Here is a 17270-nt window from a genome sequence, read left to right as displayed (position 1 = left end):
CTATCACCAAGCCCTCCTTCATTTGAAACTAAACAGCGTTAACGTGTTTTGCACGCAGTAAGCCCCTTTACTGCATGCTTTGTACACCTGCTGTATTCACTAACCAGTGGCAGGCAACCTAGCGCGGGGAAAAAAGTGCATGGAAAAAGTACCGCGTTCGAGTAATTTAAATATAATAAATCATGTTAATGTGTGGAAATGTATGCAAATTACGTCACAAAATACAGCGAGGGAGGTATTGGATATGCAAACCATATTCACTTAAGGGCGCTAACTTTACTAGGTGCCTCAGCTTGTGTTAAAAGTACCGCTTATTAAAACCAGGCAGTGTCACAGAACCAGCAGAAGAGCGAGAAGTCAGGGACAGAGTATTTCAGACCAGGCAGACATTGCCTGGGCTGCTGTGCGAGGAGGCGGTAATAACTAGATACAGATTGAGCACAGATCATACTATCCTTATATGTAGGGCCCCGGAAAACTCACAATATCACAAATTTCACAGAAATCGTGTATTTGACTGTCTACCGTGAAAAATATGCATGACGGTATTTTCCATTACTCTTAACCTCCCCTGTTCATTTAATACTTTTATCAAGTAGAAGCAGCACTACAGTAGCTGTACACGGTCCGGCGTCAATGCCGTGCATTTGGTTACTACGACAACTGGGTCATGATGGGTGAATTCCTCATACTGTACAATGACGTAATATGCGAGTCAGAGGCGGGAAGTTAAAATGGTTGTTTAGATATTGCTGATTTATTAGCTTGTAGTGTATGATTAACATAAAAAATGCAGAGACAGCTGACAAATAAAAAAAATTTCATTAGAAGATCACATTCAGAGCTACGAAAAGGGGACGTTGCATGCAGATGGTGGGATTCTGTTTTGCTTAACTTGTAATGTGTCTTTGGATCATCTAAGACTATTGACTAGCACTTGACAGCGCAGTACACAAAAACAAGAAAATCAAACTTGAAGTTCAGGCTAAACAATTACCGAACAAGCAGGTCACAATCACAGGATTGTTTAAAAAGAGCACAGAAAGTGGAGAAACACGTTTGAATTAGTGGAAGCCTTTGTCCAGCGTACATACCGGCTGGTCAATGAAATATTATGAAGTTTTTTAAATGAAAAAATTCCTGAATTGTGGAGCCGTGCCCAACAGTGACACACTCAGACGAGAGTATGTCATTAAAGTGTATGCAGCACACGATATTTAAATGGCAAAATGAACGATCCTGAGTCTGTTTGTGTCTATGCGACCAGGACACTGATGATCAAGGGAACTGTGCTTTGTACATTATTTTCATCCCAGAGCTTTACAACTGCTAATTCAGAGGAACACTGCTTCCTTAGTAGATACACTGCATCTTGACTCTAACTACTCAACAGTAGTAGGTCAGGATATCATTAAGACGCATATGGAGAATGGCATTGATTTCAACTGTATGTCTGCCTTTGTAATAATAGACTATGTAACAGAGGGAGAAACACTAGCTGTTTATGTCTATGCTTAGTCTACAATGTTTTTTTTTGTATTATTATTTTTTCAGGTTGATAGGCTCCAGTGGCATATATGATGCTATATCATTTACCAATAATTTGATGGTATCTGTGTTTTTAAAACATTGTAAAAAATAATTTCTGTTTTTATGAAGAAAAACACAAAAGCTTTGGTTTTGTCATGTCAGGTTTGCAGTTAACGTTTCTCCCGTGTTTAATAATTTGGTCAACAAGGTTAACAAAACTGGTTTAAAATTTGGTTTAAAGGTTTACAAAACTGGAAAATGTTGCTGAATATGTCATTCAAGGTTTTTTTAAAAATCTATTTTGTCTGCTTGTTACCTTTTTTTGCAGTCAACACAGACCATTTTTAACAACTTGTTTCCAGCAAAAGTTTGTTTCATTTTTAAAGATTGTTTCAATAGCGACTCGAGTTCCAATGTTCCAATGTACTCGTACATCCTCAGACAGCCTGGGATATATGAAGATTACGAGGCAGGTGTATATGCAACACTTTCGGCTACGTATAGTCACCATGTACTTGTGATATTTAAGTAGGCTATGCTTAATAGCTTTAAAATATACAAAATAAACTGTAAATGTGCAATAAATGAATGTACAGAGTGCGAGTTGAGGTGCAGTCATAAGTACAAGCAATCAAATGGCACCTAATGTTTAAAAAGTGACGTTTCGACAAACACCTTTTGAAATGTAAATAATGAACTTTTAATTGACTGAGTGAGTAGTTTGCTGACTTTTGATTCATATTACAAAATAAATCAGAGGGAGATCAAGTTGAACAAACACATATTTATTTGATTTGCAGAGTTAATGTTAATTCCATTAACAATTACTTTCTCTGCTTTGACTGTCTTGCAGGACGCTGTGATTTGGTACAAGACCCCCTCCCTCCTCCTACGGAGCACATTTATTTAGTCCTTAATATTTCATTGAAGTTAATGTTCTCGGTGATTCAGCACCAAAAAGCCTTTCATAATGCCCCACCACTTCTTCTGCTAATACATTTAGCTCCTGGTCTGTAACCTTTAGATCCCTCACTCTGTCCTCCTTGGTCACTGTAATTGTGACAAACTCAGAACTGTAGTTACCCTTTGTGGCAATGTGCCCCGTCCCTGTGTGCATTTGTGTATATGCGTGCGTGTGTAAATGTTGGTGTATAGATTGGTACACGGGATATAAACGGGTCTGTGTTTCACGTGTATTTAAAAAGTATAGATTTGTATTTAGGCACGGGATTGCACATCACGCACGTGCATTTAAAATATAATATGCGAGCACGGGGTTGCACAGAATTAATTCACGTGCTGGGATTCAAGTGAATAATTAATTAGTAATTGAATCCCAGCACAACAGTATATATAGAGACACATTTTCACTCACTGGTGGTTAGGTGTTCGGTGAGTGGAGAACGGGATTGGAGCGGAGGTAAATGTTAAGAAGAATAATAAGAAGTAGTCGTAGTAGTAGTAATCTGCTCACCGTGTTGTGTTCGTCTGTCCTGCACCGTCTGTTTAGTGTTTAGTACGTTTTGTTTGTCTTTTTATTTTGGCGTGTAGTGCCGTGTCCTGTTTTGTATTCCGTTGTTTAAACCTTTTATTTTGTTATTAAACGCTGAGTGCAGCCATTGCACTCAGCTCATCATCACCACCGTCTCTGTCTGTGTATTCCTCTCTGGTCTGACGCCACCCACTCTGGCCGTCTTTGTGACACCCTTTCATATATACATACTATAATACAGTGTATGTAAACCTCATGCATAATTCTGCGCGTTGTGATAACTTAAAAATGAATCATTTAGCTTGCTTTATTTGTGCATATAATTAGCTTAGTGAATTTTTGCGCGCTGTGTGGCTTCCCCCTGCCACGCGGTAATTCTGGTCATTTACCGCCGTTTAGTGAATGAGGCCCAATGTGTTTTCTCTATGCTATTGTATTCCCTAGTGAAATGTTGTACCAACACTAGCATAAGCAAATTATCTTTAAATAGTAAATTATTTGTAGGTGGAGGATGTTGCCCTAACCTAAATGTCACACAATGCAAAAGTTTACAGATATCATAATAGTGAGTTGTGAAAAAGAAATCTTGACCAGGAGTTGAAAACCAAAAGCGTCTCATCTGCACCAAGTTTTTTTTTTTTTTTTAACGCAGTAATTGGCAGCATTCTGTTCCTGAACATTGCTAGTAACTCCCTCCTCCTGAGACACAATTCTAAAATCACTGCAAAAAGAGTAAACTGCAACAGAAGTTCCATCTGTGACCTATCATGTTTCCTTTAGGCTTTCTGATGTTAAAAACTTGACAGTGTATTGCTGTATGTGCCAAAGCCAGATGTTCAACACACGAGGCTCAAATAAACCCCAGTTTGTAGCTCATGTATTTTTTGTCTAGCTCTCAATAAAAACAAGGGAATAAAAACTTGAGAAAAGCATGGTTGACTTCCAAGGGTCAGGAACAACATGCTTCTTTAGGGATGACCACAGATCCCTTACGTATCTCAGATGTCAACATTGTCAAATAAACATTCGAGATGGTGGTTTGGGATTTGGTAAATTTAATTTCTCAAAAAAAGAGATTTGTCCCCGATGTAAAGGAACACATTTCTTGTTTCAAGCATATATGGCCAGTGAACACGTTCTTATCTATCTCAGCAGACCACTGTATGGTCCACAGCTTTTCAATAACACAAAGTAGAAGATAAACTTGACAGATACACTTTCTAATAATCTCAGAACCTATAAACAACCACTCCATAATCTGATAATCCTCATATGAAAGATTATGGATGGGGAACCATTATAGTAGTGTCACTCTTGCTTAAAAGGCCAAACAGTCTTTCAAACAGGTTGCATATATTATTATTATTATTATTTATTTCTTAGCAGACGCCCTTATCCAGGGCGACTTACAATTGTTACAAGATATCACATTATACATTATTTCACATTATACAGATATCACATTATTTTTACATACAATTACCCATTTATACAGCTGGGTTTTTACTGGAGCAATCTAGGTAAAGTACCTTGCTCAAGGGTACAACAGCAGTGTCCCCCACTGGGGATTGAACCCACAACGCTCCGGTCAAGAGTCCAGAGCCCTAACCACTAACCACTACTCCACACTGCTGACCACAATATAAATGTATCTTTTAGCTATCCAACCTAATTTTATTTCCCCCTGCTTTCCGAAAGAGTAGCTTCTATTATGAAAGCACTGGTTCAAGCACCACACAAATAAACACGTCCCGAGACAGCTGTCACCATGAAAGCTACCTTCTGGATTATAAACATAATTTAAAATAAATATTGTGCTTTTTTCTGTTTTTATGTGTACAAAATGACAGAAATTGAGTGCCCTCAAGGTTACATAAATGTTTTCCTGTCACTTTAATACCCGTAAACCTAAGCAAATGTAAATTACTCTGTTTTGTATTAACGTTTGATACTTTCTATGGGAACATGACACCAGTGTATCCTTTTGAAACAGAGACAACCAAATTAGAGACAGAAGCTATGGTGTTCCATTTGATTTATGGACTGAGACCACTAAAAAGCAGAAGGGTGACCATCTCGTGTGACAATCGCATTAAATAAATACAAAATGGAGCATTAACTAATTAACACAAACTTTTAAAAAACAGGATTTACTTAACTGACAAAGATGTAACATACAGTATAACATACTTTTTTGTTTACAGACACCGCACAAGAGAGTGATTGGTTATAAATGCTCTTCATCTGTGGTGGCAGTGATAAAATGAATGTTAATAGCAATATTTAGTTTCAGTTTCCACATTTATTTCTTAAGATTTAAATATTATTAAAAAAAGAAAGAAAGAAAGAACAAATAGCATAACGGCAAGTTTTTTTATTTTTTTAAAAGCTATAAATTATAAAATTCAAGGTCTCCCGTGCTTGGATAAGCTGAAGGATACCTTTCTATTTTTTCCCCACATTATGGTTAAAACATTATGCTTAAAAAAATAAAAATAAAAAAAAATATGAAGATACATGGCACAATAAATGATTTGTAAAGGGTACACTTTATCCATATTTCATTATTAGTTTATTATTTGGCAGACGCCAGCTTGATGTAATATTGCTACAACAAAAGCCTAATTCTTTGTCTAATTAATTATTTAAAATATATTTTAATGGGTTAAGTTTGGTATGCATTAAACTTTTCTAGACAGTTGTTCGAGAAACCAACTTGTCAAAGCTTTGTGAATATAACCTGATACCAGTACAGCCTTTTGAGTAATGACTTGCTATTTATATTGAGTATATCTACACTATAATCATGCTATTGTAATTCTTGAAATATAATCATATACATGAAAAATGTGCGCTTCTTTGCTTAAAAAATCCAGACCTATGCATGATTTAACTACACACGTTATTAACTTTATTTTTTACTTTCCCAGAAGACCAACAAAAAAATTCCACAAGTTGAAAGATGACGGATTTCTTCATTAGAGGTCTTTTTTATGCTACATTAAAATTAAAATGGGCTATGTCTATGTAAACCAGTGTAATGCAGCGTATGCATTTGCACTTTTTACACTCCATCTCTCAAACAATCCCCAATGTTCAGATCTAAAACATAAGTTGATGACAAGCACAAATACAAATTAGTAATATGTATTTACTGTAATGCTTGGACATACCTGTTTTATCTCTATTATTATTATTATTATTATTATTATTATTATTATTATAACTCCACCCTATAAATCCACACCCTATCTCGCCCTGCCCCAATTTTTTTTAATAAAAAAAATTGAAGTTTAAAATTAATTGTAAAAAGTAATCCTGTTTTACAATTTTTTAAATTCTGTTTTCAAATGTTATTCTCAATACTTCTCCAATCTCTGTCTGTTATATCACCATGTATGTTATAACAAATAATATACACAAAAACTGTAAATATGGCTGCAATTCTTGATAGAATTACAGCCTTATCATGCACAGTTGAGGGTATATTATTATTATTATTATTATTATTATTATTATTATTATTATTATTATTACAGATTGCATTTGCTTCATATTTTTTAGTGAAACTACAGCATCATCAGCAATTACAACAATGGTATAACTGTTTGGCCAAGTCAAACTGCCACCCCATTCATGCTTTCAAGAAAAGACATTATATATATGAATTATTTTTAAACTGTACGGATCCCATAAAACACACACACACACACACACACACACACGAGAGCACACACGCACACGCACACGCACACGCACACACACACACACACACAATTTGTCTGCCTACCAGTTTAAGGACTACACTGCATCACTCCACAGAGCAAGAATGGAAGTAAGGATGTTTTGATTAATTTGCAGACCTGTGCCATTTGTAGTATCTTAACATGACTGAGTTATCCCAAGCTGACCACAATCTGCAGGAATTCAGTGAATTAAAGGGCTTATCTATCTTACCATTTACTATCTGGTGTGACAGGGCTCTGATGTTCTGTCATAAGAAGGTCAGGAAAAAAGCTGGGTTATTAATAGTTGTTGCTCCTATTGCTTTGAACAGGAATTGGTCACGGAAAGTATTTTACAAAACAAGAGCTGCATCCTTAGAATTTACTGAGGTGACCCACAAACAAAAAATTAACCACCCTGCATTGACTTGAACAAATGTAATATAGATACAAATGTAATATAAATAGTAGTTATTATAGTTGCTATACTGTACATCAGCATTATGTAATAGTATGCCAATGCAATCTTTATCCCCTAACATTATTAAATACTTATTGTGCATACAAAAGATTGACGTATGGATAGGAAGCTCTTTGTATTTTTATAAGGTAACAACTCTTAAATTACAATGCAAAGAGTGTCAGTAGTGGTGTCATTGTACTGAACCTTTTGTATCCAAGTCAGCCTCCCCTGCTCGTGGCAACAAAGAAAATGCAGCCTCTCCCACCCTCCTCCCTCTGTGGTTTGGTAGATGAGGATATTTTAGATTTTAATAAGGATTCACAGAGCAAGATCATATTAACAGTATTAAAGACCTGCTGCTAATACAGCTTCATGCTGGTAGGTAGAACTGTAATGCTTTACAAGGTGAAAGATGACTGAGTGTTCTTGACAGTAACTTGGCTAGAAGTTGACTCATGGGAGACTTATTTGACCAGAACACTAATGGTTGATTCAGAGGTCCATTGTATCTGTCATCACATTTAAACAAAGTGTTTAATGTTATAGCTAAGTGTCTTTCCTACAACAACTTTTACAAAGTAAAAAAAAAAAAAAATAATAAAAATATATATATTTCTATTCAGAAATGTTTAAATCTTTCATACACATAAATATGATGGGGCATAGTAGTTGATGTATTTTTTAGATAGTCTTTACAGTTTCTAATGCCTAATAACAAGTGCAAATGTTGTTTTTATCATTTTTCTTTTCTTATTTGTGCAGTGTGTATAAGTGGTGTGTCTTTTAAAAGCTAATATTATATACTCCACAAGTTCACCCACAAAATAGCTCCCCAGTGAAGTTAAATCTTTACAACTATACAGCATCTGTAACAGTTAGGCCAGATTCAGAGGAATGCTCCAGAGGTGTGCCGAACTCAATTCAAGCACAAAATTTTGACTAGGTTCCAATTAAGTACAAAAGTAGAGTGCAGCCTGAAACAATTGAGTTTGCCTCTACTCTCTTTTGACGCTAGCACGCCTTCCTCTGCTCCTCCGAGTTGCTCTGGTGCACCTTGGTTTCATAAGGAACTCCAGCGGCGAACTGAACTAAGCTGCACTTAATGCTAATGTACACAAATTATATACAAATGATATGCTAAAGAGTATCGTATCCCACAATGCTACGCTAATCAACCGCCAGAGCCCACGGAGTAGCAGTGATCCAGATCTCCAGTAGAGTAGAGGAAGACAGCTCATTGGAAACTGGGTATGCATGAAAATATATATTAAATGTTTTTTTAGACTTCATGTTCATAATTTAAATTAATGTAAAAATTGGGTTCTGTGTGCCCTTTGTTGTGATTTACCATTTTCAGAGTTTGGGTGCTTAACGTGTAAGTAGTGCAGTTGTCATTAGGAATTTCATTAAGAAATGTCTTCTCGCCACCATCATGCTGAGAATAGCCATCACATACTTCACTAACTTCCTTGTTTTGTCTTTACAATGCACTGTGGGAGATTTCTTTGGAATAAGTGCGATACACTTTTGGTTCGCCAGTGTGAAACCAATTGGTTCATCAAATTTAATGAAGTGCGGCTCTAACGCATACTTAATTTCAATTGAGTTTTGCATGTCTCTGGAGCATCTGCCTGAAACTGGACTTATTCTCAGAGCTGAGTAATAAACCACCTTTATATTTCAAGGGTGGTTTACTGAGCTACACATATGGTATCTCTCTCTCTCTCTCTCTCTCTCTCTCTCTCTCTCTCTCTCTCTTTGTATATATATATATATATATATATATATATATATATATATATATATATATATACAATTCATTATTTTGTATGGCTACTGTCCCTTACTGCTCTGTCACATTGCAGAAAGTCATTAAATGACAGGTAACTTTTCATTTCAATATGTCTGTGTTAGAGATGATTGCAGTTCTGTAGAATTCCATTTTGAACATAAGATTAGCTTCGCTTTTACAAGTTCTGCCATACGGTATAATAAAAATGATCCAGTAATTTAGACTTAAAGTCTGGAGAAGAGGTATGAATGCTTTGAACACTTATGACACTTTGGAGATCTTATTTACTGTAATAATTATTCCAAACTGCACATGCATGTGCATTACCATTAGCACAACTGCATTAAAAATCTAACATGAAAAGAACACATTTTATGTTAATCTATAATTTTTTGTCATTTTTTTCCTAAATCTGTGCAGCGATTAATGTCCAATCAAGTTAAGCACAAGCACTGCAAGGTTATTTTTCTTTTTCTTTTTTGTAATGACTGGTAGAAAGTTTTGTGATTAATACATTACATTAAATAGTAAATTATAAGACATACACACTAATCCCTGCTAGGGGCACAAGTAGGGATAAATGCAGAGCAGCTATATGCTAAGCATATTCTGAAACATTGGCCATTTGATTAAAGGGCTATACTACAACTGCCCTCCCCAGGTCATTAGAATTAATGCACTTCTTTTATTGCGCTATTCAGATCAAAGTGTTAAAAGGTCATCTTGTATCTTCTGTGGGCTAACAGAAGCAAATTAAAAGGAATTATGTGCTGTTAAATCAACTGGAGGTTCAATAAGTACGGTGTTTCTTGTTGAGGAAACTTGGTAGTAAACATGCCAGAGCCGAAAGCTGCACCAGCACCTAAGAAAGGGTCCAAGAAGGCTGTTCCGAAAACTCAGCCGAAGGGTGGAAAGAAGCGTAGAAAGACCAGGAAGAAGAGCTATGCTATCTATGTGTACAAAGTGCTGAAGCAGGTTCACCCCGATACCGGGATCTCTTCAAAGGCGATGAACTCGTTCATCAACGACATATTCGAGCGCATCGCCGGTGAGTCTTCTTGTCTGGCTCTCTACAACAAGCGTTCCAACATCACTTCCAGGGAGATCCAGACAGCCGTGTGTCTTCTGCTTCCCAGAGAGCTGGCCAAGCACACCGTGTCTGAGGGCACCAAGGCCGTCACCAAGTACACCAGCTCCAAGTAAGCTAAATCAACTAGATTTCTCATTGAAACAGTGTTCATGCTTTAGTTAGCACCTGTCCAGAAGCTACATTTGCTCTAGGACCACAAGATGTTGCATCTACAGTACCCATATGTCTTGTCACAGACGGTTCTGGCACGTCCCTTTTGAGCTATAAGTCATTAGATCCTTGAAGGCCATGGAAGGCCTCGGTTGCAAGGGTGTGCAGTTCTTTGATGGACCCAGATTCAGTTAAAATGTGTTTTCTCACTGACAATGGGAATGAGAATATAGAGATGGGAGCCCAGCTAACAAGACTTAGGTTTTTGCAGGTATCAAGTAAAGACCCTGGTCGCCCACACCTCTGATGTAAAATGCTGGATGTACAGGCCTGTTGTGGTGTTTGTAGAGCCACTTTGAGCTGCGCCAGGGGGACAATTCAAATCTTGTGGGGAACAAGCTGACTTATTAGATATGGATTGGATGCTATAGAATGAAATACATTGCTAATAGTAATGTTGTATGATCCTGTATTTTATATCCTTTTGAATAAGTCTGTGTAAGGTCTGAAAAAGAGAGCTCCAGCAACCTGCTGAAAGTTCCAAACCTCCCTTATCAGACAAAAGCATATTTTTTAATTAGACACAGAGCCTTAAAACATTCAAATCCAGCGAGAGCAGAGTGGCAAACTCTATGGAACAGAGTTAATAAGCCAGAAGCAATCGAACTAGGTTCAATTATAGTAAGAAAAAAACAAAAGTATTTAAATAAATAAGAAACCTAATATAATAACATTAAGTAAATGTATGAGCAGTCCTAAGTTTTAATATTCAAGGTTGCATTTGCTGCTAAGCAGGTGCCTAATTAAAAATTAACCTCTTGCCTTCTTTGTATATCAATGAAGTAAAATACAATTACAATTTATAAAAGAGATTGTTATATTGGAGTATCTGAATTAGAAATACATGTTATAAAATCATTTAAAGTTAAACTGTTGAAAGAACATATTCTAGTATAACAGTAAGTATTATAGAGTCTGTATAATTCTGTGTAAAGACAGCGCACTGGCTTGAGGTCACACTGACCAAAAAACACCCTTGAAATGAAGCCATCATTTTTAAAGAATTAAACACAGAGGCTAAGTATTGAAACTTAACAAAATTTTAAAAAGTAACCCTTTCTAGACAGAACAAATGTTTTAAACTAAAAAAGCTATGTTATATTTATTTGATTTTATTTGATTGTGTTGTTACTAAGCATAGAGGTTTTAAATAAAAAGATATTCTGATCTAATAATAGAGTGACAAAACTCTCTGAAGAGAAATAATATGTTTTAAGTCAATAGAAACAGAATATTTAAACTAACAAGTGTTTTTGCTTGTTTAAGGCTCTACTGTAATACAAATATACTGTAAAAGCAGGAGCGAGCATTTAATTTAATCAATTTAAGAATTAGTTCAGTTTCTGTCTTCAGCTAAACAAAAAGTCTTTTAGACATTACAATATCAATTAAACTAAAGAATATAAATGTTTAGTTTTTATAAAGGTTTTACTGAAATAAAAAAAAAAAACAGAGGAACTGTTAAGTTTGAAATAAGAGAATATAGTCAAGACTGTATTTAATAACTTCAATATACAGTGAACCGATTGAAGGAAAATAACAAATTTTCTGACCTCGTTCTTACCTACCTGAAGTAAGAGCCGTGCTGGGCATGAAAAAATCGGTTTTGGCAGACGAAGCGGGACTTGCTGGTCGTCAGCAGTTTTGAATCCAAGGCCTTTCTATAATGAGCAAAATTAACATACCTTTTGGTACCAGAATAAGGGAGTATATGGGGTAATTTCCGTTCTCTTCATTATATTATAGAAATTAATGAAAACTTGGCAGCCGAAGCAAGCACTTAATTTAAATTAGAAAAGTTGTCTACAGTATCAGTTCTTATCAGAAAGTTAGCGACTTTAATTGGGGTGATGTTTGTGAGCTAAAAATTACTTAATGCGATGAATTTGGAAAAGCGCTTACAGTAGAGTTTCATATTAATTAAAACACTAGCCTTGGCAAGTAAACAGGGTGTCTAAAACCTGCTGGTGCAGGTGAATTTTTAGAAACAGAGAGAGGTCAGGCTTAGTCCAAACATGATACAAGTTAATATAAGGCTATTATATTTAATATGTTCATTATAGCCTAAATTTAAATGAAAATAACTGAACTAAACACTGTATGTTTAGTGGTTTTACTCAAAGGCTTATGATAAACCCCTACAGTCTTTGTCCAAATTCCTGTTAACACACACCTGTATATGAAAGTAAACTAATCTGAAAAGTTGATAAGGTTAACATAATCATACAAAAAGTTGATGTTATACATAAAACAGCATCTCTTTAAATACACATATAAACTTGTATTGTAGCAAGTATCCTGTGAACTTTGGTTCATCTACATTTTAGGGAAAGGGGGGGTTGAAAATGAGAACCATGAGATCATGTTCCAATATTTTGGAAAGGAGTTATATCCAATTAATTTTTAATTTTTATATATAACTCCAACTAGTTTTAAAAAGAGCTGACCGGATCCTTCTAGAATATATAATTAACTCAAAGAACTGTCAAGGCAGATTGATAATTTAATTGGGACACTTGATGTATTCAATGAAGGGAAAATGAACTTGATCTTGCAAGCTGACGTGGTCCATGCTCTGAGGGCCTCTGAAACACTGATTGCTGTTTGGTCGTATTTAGAAGTCTCTGCTTTTGAAGACAGTTCTTATTTTTCAATATATCCTACACTATACTTCCATATACTATAAGGTAAGCATATATTTGAATTTATATCTTGTTTATATTGGATGCATTGCTATAAGATATAGGATTTATATTTTCTTTGGAGTGATATATTGTATGTTGTAGGATTTAGCGGTTGGTGCTTTAGCTTTTTGCATTTTATAGCCTGAAGGCTAAGCATATTATAACCACATTTGTATTACTGTATTGAAGTATTAATGCTGTTAAGCCTGTAAAGGCACTGGAAACACCCAGACTGCCTATTAGCAGGGATCCAAAGTAGCTTGCAACCACTCAATCCATTATTAAGCATTTAATAAACCGAAAGAGCACTACTACTGCTCTGATTCTTTAAAACTTCAAATTAAATGAGTCTGTGTGATTTTCTTGATTATTAAAAGTTATCTGGACATATAGCACGCCCAGTGTACGAATAAAACCACTCACAGGTGTTTAAAACATCTCTGTCCTCCTTAAACATCTCCCCTGAGTTTAAGAGTGTGCTCAGACCATGCATGCATATACTGTATATATATATATATATATATATATATATATATATATATATATATATATATATATATATATATATATATATTATTGACTTATGGCAAACATTTGTTTTTTTTTCCATATTTTCTGGTTACATACAAGAATTTCTCTATCCTTTAAATAATATCTTCAATTATTTAGTGAATTTTATCAATACGTTTTAAATCAAGTGTATATTCAGATATCCATTTTTTTTTCTTAAACACAACCATAACACTATGTTTTATATAATGGAAAGTTCTAGAACATCATAATAAATATTGCGACTGTGGAGTTATAGCAGCAAACCGCTATTAACGATGTACTTGACGACTATGATTAGCTGCAAACACCAGCAGATTCTAATTCATATGAAAGCTACTGAGGTGGAACAATTCATAAGGTAAATCAATCAAAACACATTTTCCTTCCCTTCTAAACAATAATGAGAACAACCCATTTGAAATACTTTATTTTCTGTACTATAAATAGTACAGAAAAAATATGTTTGCAGTCTTTTATGGATGTCAAATGAAGGCAAATGTTTTGTACTCACAGTGTATCAGTTATGCAAAGCATCCATCTGCCCACACTTATACAGATCTGTACTGCCTTAGTGTATTGCATATACCGGTACCTGCTGCCTGTCATGACATTGTGCTTTGGCAAAATGTAACCTGTTGCTTTTATTGTTTGTATATTTGTAAATTCATATATCACAAAGCAGGTGACTTTACACATCTTTGCCAGGTGTTCCTAATGTACAGTTAGCAATCGGGAATTTGGTTTCAGACTCATCAGTATTCATCATATTAGCCAGCCAGTATTCATTATACCTACAAATAAAGGCCTATTTTGTGTCAACATTGTACCTGGAGAAAGTAATTATTTTCCTTATTAATTATTCCCGTTCATTAAAATAAGTGGCGTACCGTGGGAACAGAAACTCATCACTGTTGCAGGAGGGAGCGTGATCTGGATATACTGCAGCTATCAGAAGAGATTTAGTTTTTTTCTCCTGAGGAGCACTCCTGAGTAAATGTTGAGAAATGTATTGCCAAGTTGATTAGGACATATGATTTGTGAATAAAAATGTAAAAAGAGTCGGAAATATGTTTACAAATTTAATGCTGGGAAATTATCAATACAGGACACAGCAAAGGTAACTTAATGAATTTCTTGTAAACCAATTCCACCCAAAATAATATTCTCACAAAGCAGACACTTAGGGCCGGATATATTCAAAAGAAATGTGAGTTTCGCGAGGGTAGTTATGGGGATTTTTTTCCCTTCAATCCTTGCTTGAGAAAAAAGTTGTGCCTGCGAGTGAAATTTAAAACTGGAGCTGCAGGAGAAACTAAAACCTTTGCTCATTTTTTTTTGTTTTACCTGCAAATGTTTTCCCCTCAACTCTGTTGGAGGAATTGTGAATAATTATGCAAGTCCACCTACAAGTGTGAAATTCAAAAAATATGTTTTCCACAAATCACGTTGGGAAAAAATAGTTACATGATTTTGACATAACTCATTTGCAAATTAACTCAAATACGATTTAAATACTATTTACTCCTATCAAGAGGGAGCTTAGAGCTCACTAAGATTTGTTTAAATGAGTGTTGCAAGATGTGAAAAACCATGAAGAGATATAAAAAAAAAATAATTACTAGTGTCACAGCAGTTCCAAAAACCTCAACAGAGGATGCTGATGTTCCACTAGGTAAGTTTTCAGTTTCAGATACTGGTACAGTAATAACTGATGTTGGTGGCACTGATGGTTTAGCTGTGTTCGGAATTGTTTATTGTTTGGAACACCCTTTCTCTGTTAAAGTGATCAGCTCTGAGGCAGGTCCTCCACCAGTGGATTTGGTATATTTTCGAATCTTTAACTTCAAATTTCCTCAAACTCAAATTTCTAATTATTATATCTTGTGGAACAGTTGAAACAACATTCACGTTATCTGGGGAGTGGATGAAAGCTGGACGAAGACAAAATTGCCCGGATGGGGCACTAAAACTGTGCGAAATGTCTTGAAAACTATACCACACGATTACTCAGCCTCTATATATTAAAATAAAAACATTATTATTAAGTGAGTTCATGTACGTTTCTCATTGGCGGTGTGTACATGCACAAGTCATGACAGTGTTTGCCATACTTTTCAAGAAATGCGTTGCTATGCAGTTCTGATTTAGCAAAAACAAATCAGCCTTATCAATGCAGATTACTCAATGCATAGTAATTTAGGGGGGGGATATTTAAATGTATATGTCTGCCTACTAAGTAGGAAAAGAACGACTCTGAATAATATGAGGAGAGCTGAAAGATGAAAACATTTAACAAGAGAAATTAATTTATGTGTTGACATACAAAATTATATAAAATATAATTTCTACAAGTTTTACTACTTAGAATTTATATTTGTGTGTGTGTGTGTGTGTGTGTTTGTGAAACATATAAAAGTTACATTTCATTAACTCTAGAACAGCCTTTTACAACACATGTTTTTATTTTGAATATAACCTACAATATTCATTTATTTATATATATATATATATATATATATATATATATATATATATATATATATATATATATATATATATATATATACACACACACAAGCCTGTTGTTATCTCTACTGGACCTGGCAGCCATCAATTCCTTCGTTTTGTAAAAAGTAGGAGACACACACGCAAGATAAATGTTACTTTTCTTTAGATTAAAAACTACTTTTGTTTTTACAGTTTTGTATGTGCATATACTATAGTTTTTTTTAAATTTTTTTAAGTAGTGCTTTATATGTGGTAAGTTAGAAAATAAATCCTTTTATGTTTAATTGTTCATTTAAATATGGCGTTTTGGCTGTGTAGATGTTTGATATGATGTGCATGAATAAAACTTTTGAGTTGTATCCGATAGTTTGTCTTTCATTTTAATATTGATGATGTTTAAAATGTACCGGCGGTTGTAGGTATGAGTATAACCGCGGTGGTTCTAGTGTTGAAGTAGTCCAGAAATGTACAGTGTGTGTGTGTGTGTGTGTGTGTGTGTTGGTGGGGTGTCTATGTTTTGTTCAGCCTTTCTGCTGGAGATTATGTGATATTAAGTCAGAAACACAGGATCTTGACTGCTGAAACCTTGTGAGCCACAAGCACGATTCCTGCTCTGGTTTACATGGGTTTTTACAGCTATTTTTATCGTGAGAAAGCGATTGATCCTGCCCTTAAAGCCGCACTGCCAAAAGGACTACCTTTTGCTGTTTCACAATGTATTCGTGTGACAACGTCACACAGTCATGACTGTAGAGTCGATTTTCAAGTGCATGTAAACCAAGCCATTGATTTAGTGCCTTGCCCGGGTATGTTTGTCTTGGTCTGGAAGCATTGTTAATAACATGTGTATGATAATTATGTTTTAATATGTAGACTTTATTGACAGAGTCATTGTGTGGTACAGTTTTTAATACTCTTCACATTGTTTAGTGCCAAATCTTATTTTTATTATTTTTCTTTTTGTCAGCTATTATTATAATCTCCTCTTCACAGTTGCCCTTTCTAAGCTTTAGAACACTTTGAGCCATTGTCTCACCTCGTACTCAAATACACCTGTACCTCTACAATTCTCCATGGCACTGAATGTATGATGTATCTGATGAAAAAAGATAAGACACCTTCAGCATTCAAGCAATTACTTTTTTTAACCACTTTAGCTCTTTGGTATTTGCCCTAAATCTCATTGATGTCAAAACACCCTTGAATATGTTTGACTTAACACAG

At 35.1% G+C, this 17270-nt stretch overlaps 2 protein-coding genes across 4 annotated transcripts in view; one reads left to right on the top strand and one right to left on the bottom strand.

Annotated features, from left to right (window-relative positions):
- Positions 1-17270, bottom strand: part of LOC117409284 (receptor-type tyrosine-protein phosphatase delta) — a 696619-nt gene that overhangs the window by 323557 nt on the left and 355792 nt on the right. The gene's annotated exons all lie outside the window — the stretch shown is intronic.
- On the top strand, positions 9776-10205 carry LOC117409286 (histone H2B 3-like). Its single transcript, XM_034015103.2, has one exon. It carries the CDS (start codon positions 9837-9839, stop codon positions 10203-10205), a length of 369 nt encoding a protein of 122 aa, XP_033870994.1. The 5' UTR covers positions 9776-9836.

The sequence above is a fragment of the Acipenser ruthenus genome, chromosome 2, assembly GCF_902713425.1.
Source record: "Acipenser ruthenus chromosome 2, fAciRut3.2 maternal haplotype, whole genome shotgun sequence".
NCBI lineage: Eukaryota > Metazoa > Chordata > Actinopteri > Acipenseriformes > Acipenseridae > Acipenser > Acipenser ruthenus.
The sequence above is the reverse complement of the archived record's forward strand: the minus strand, read 5'-3'. Positions and strand labels throughout refer to the sequence as shown.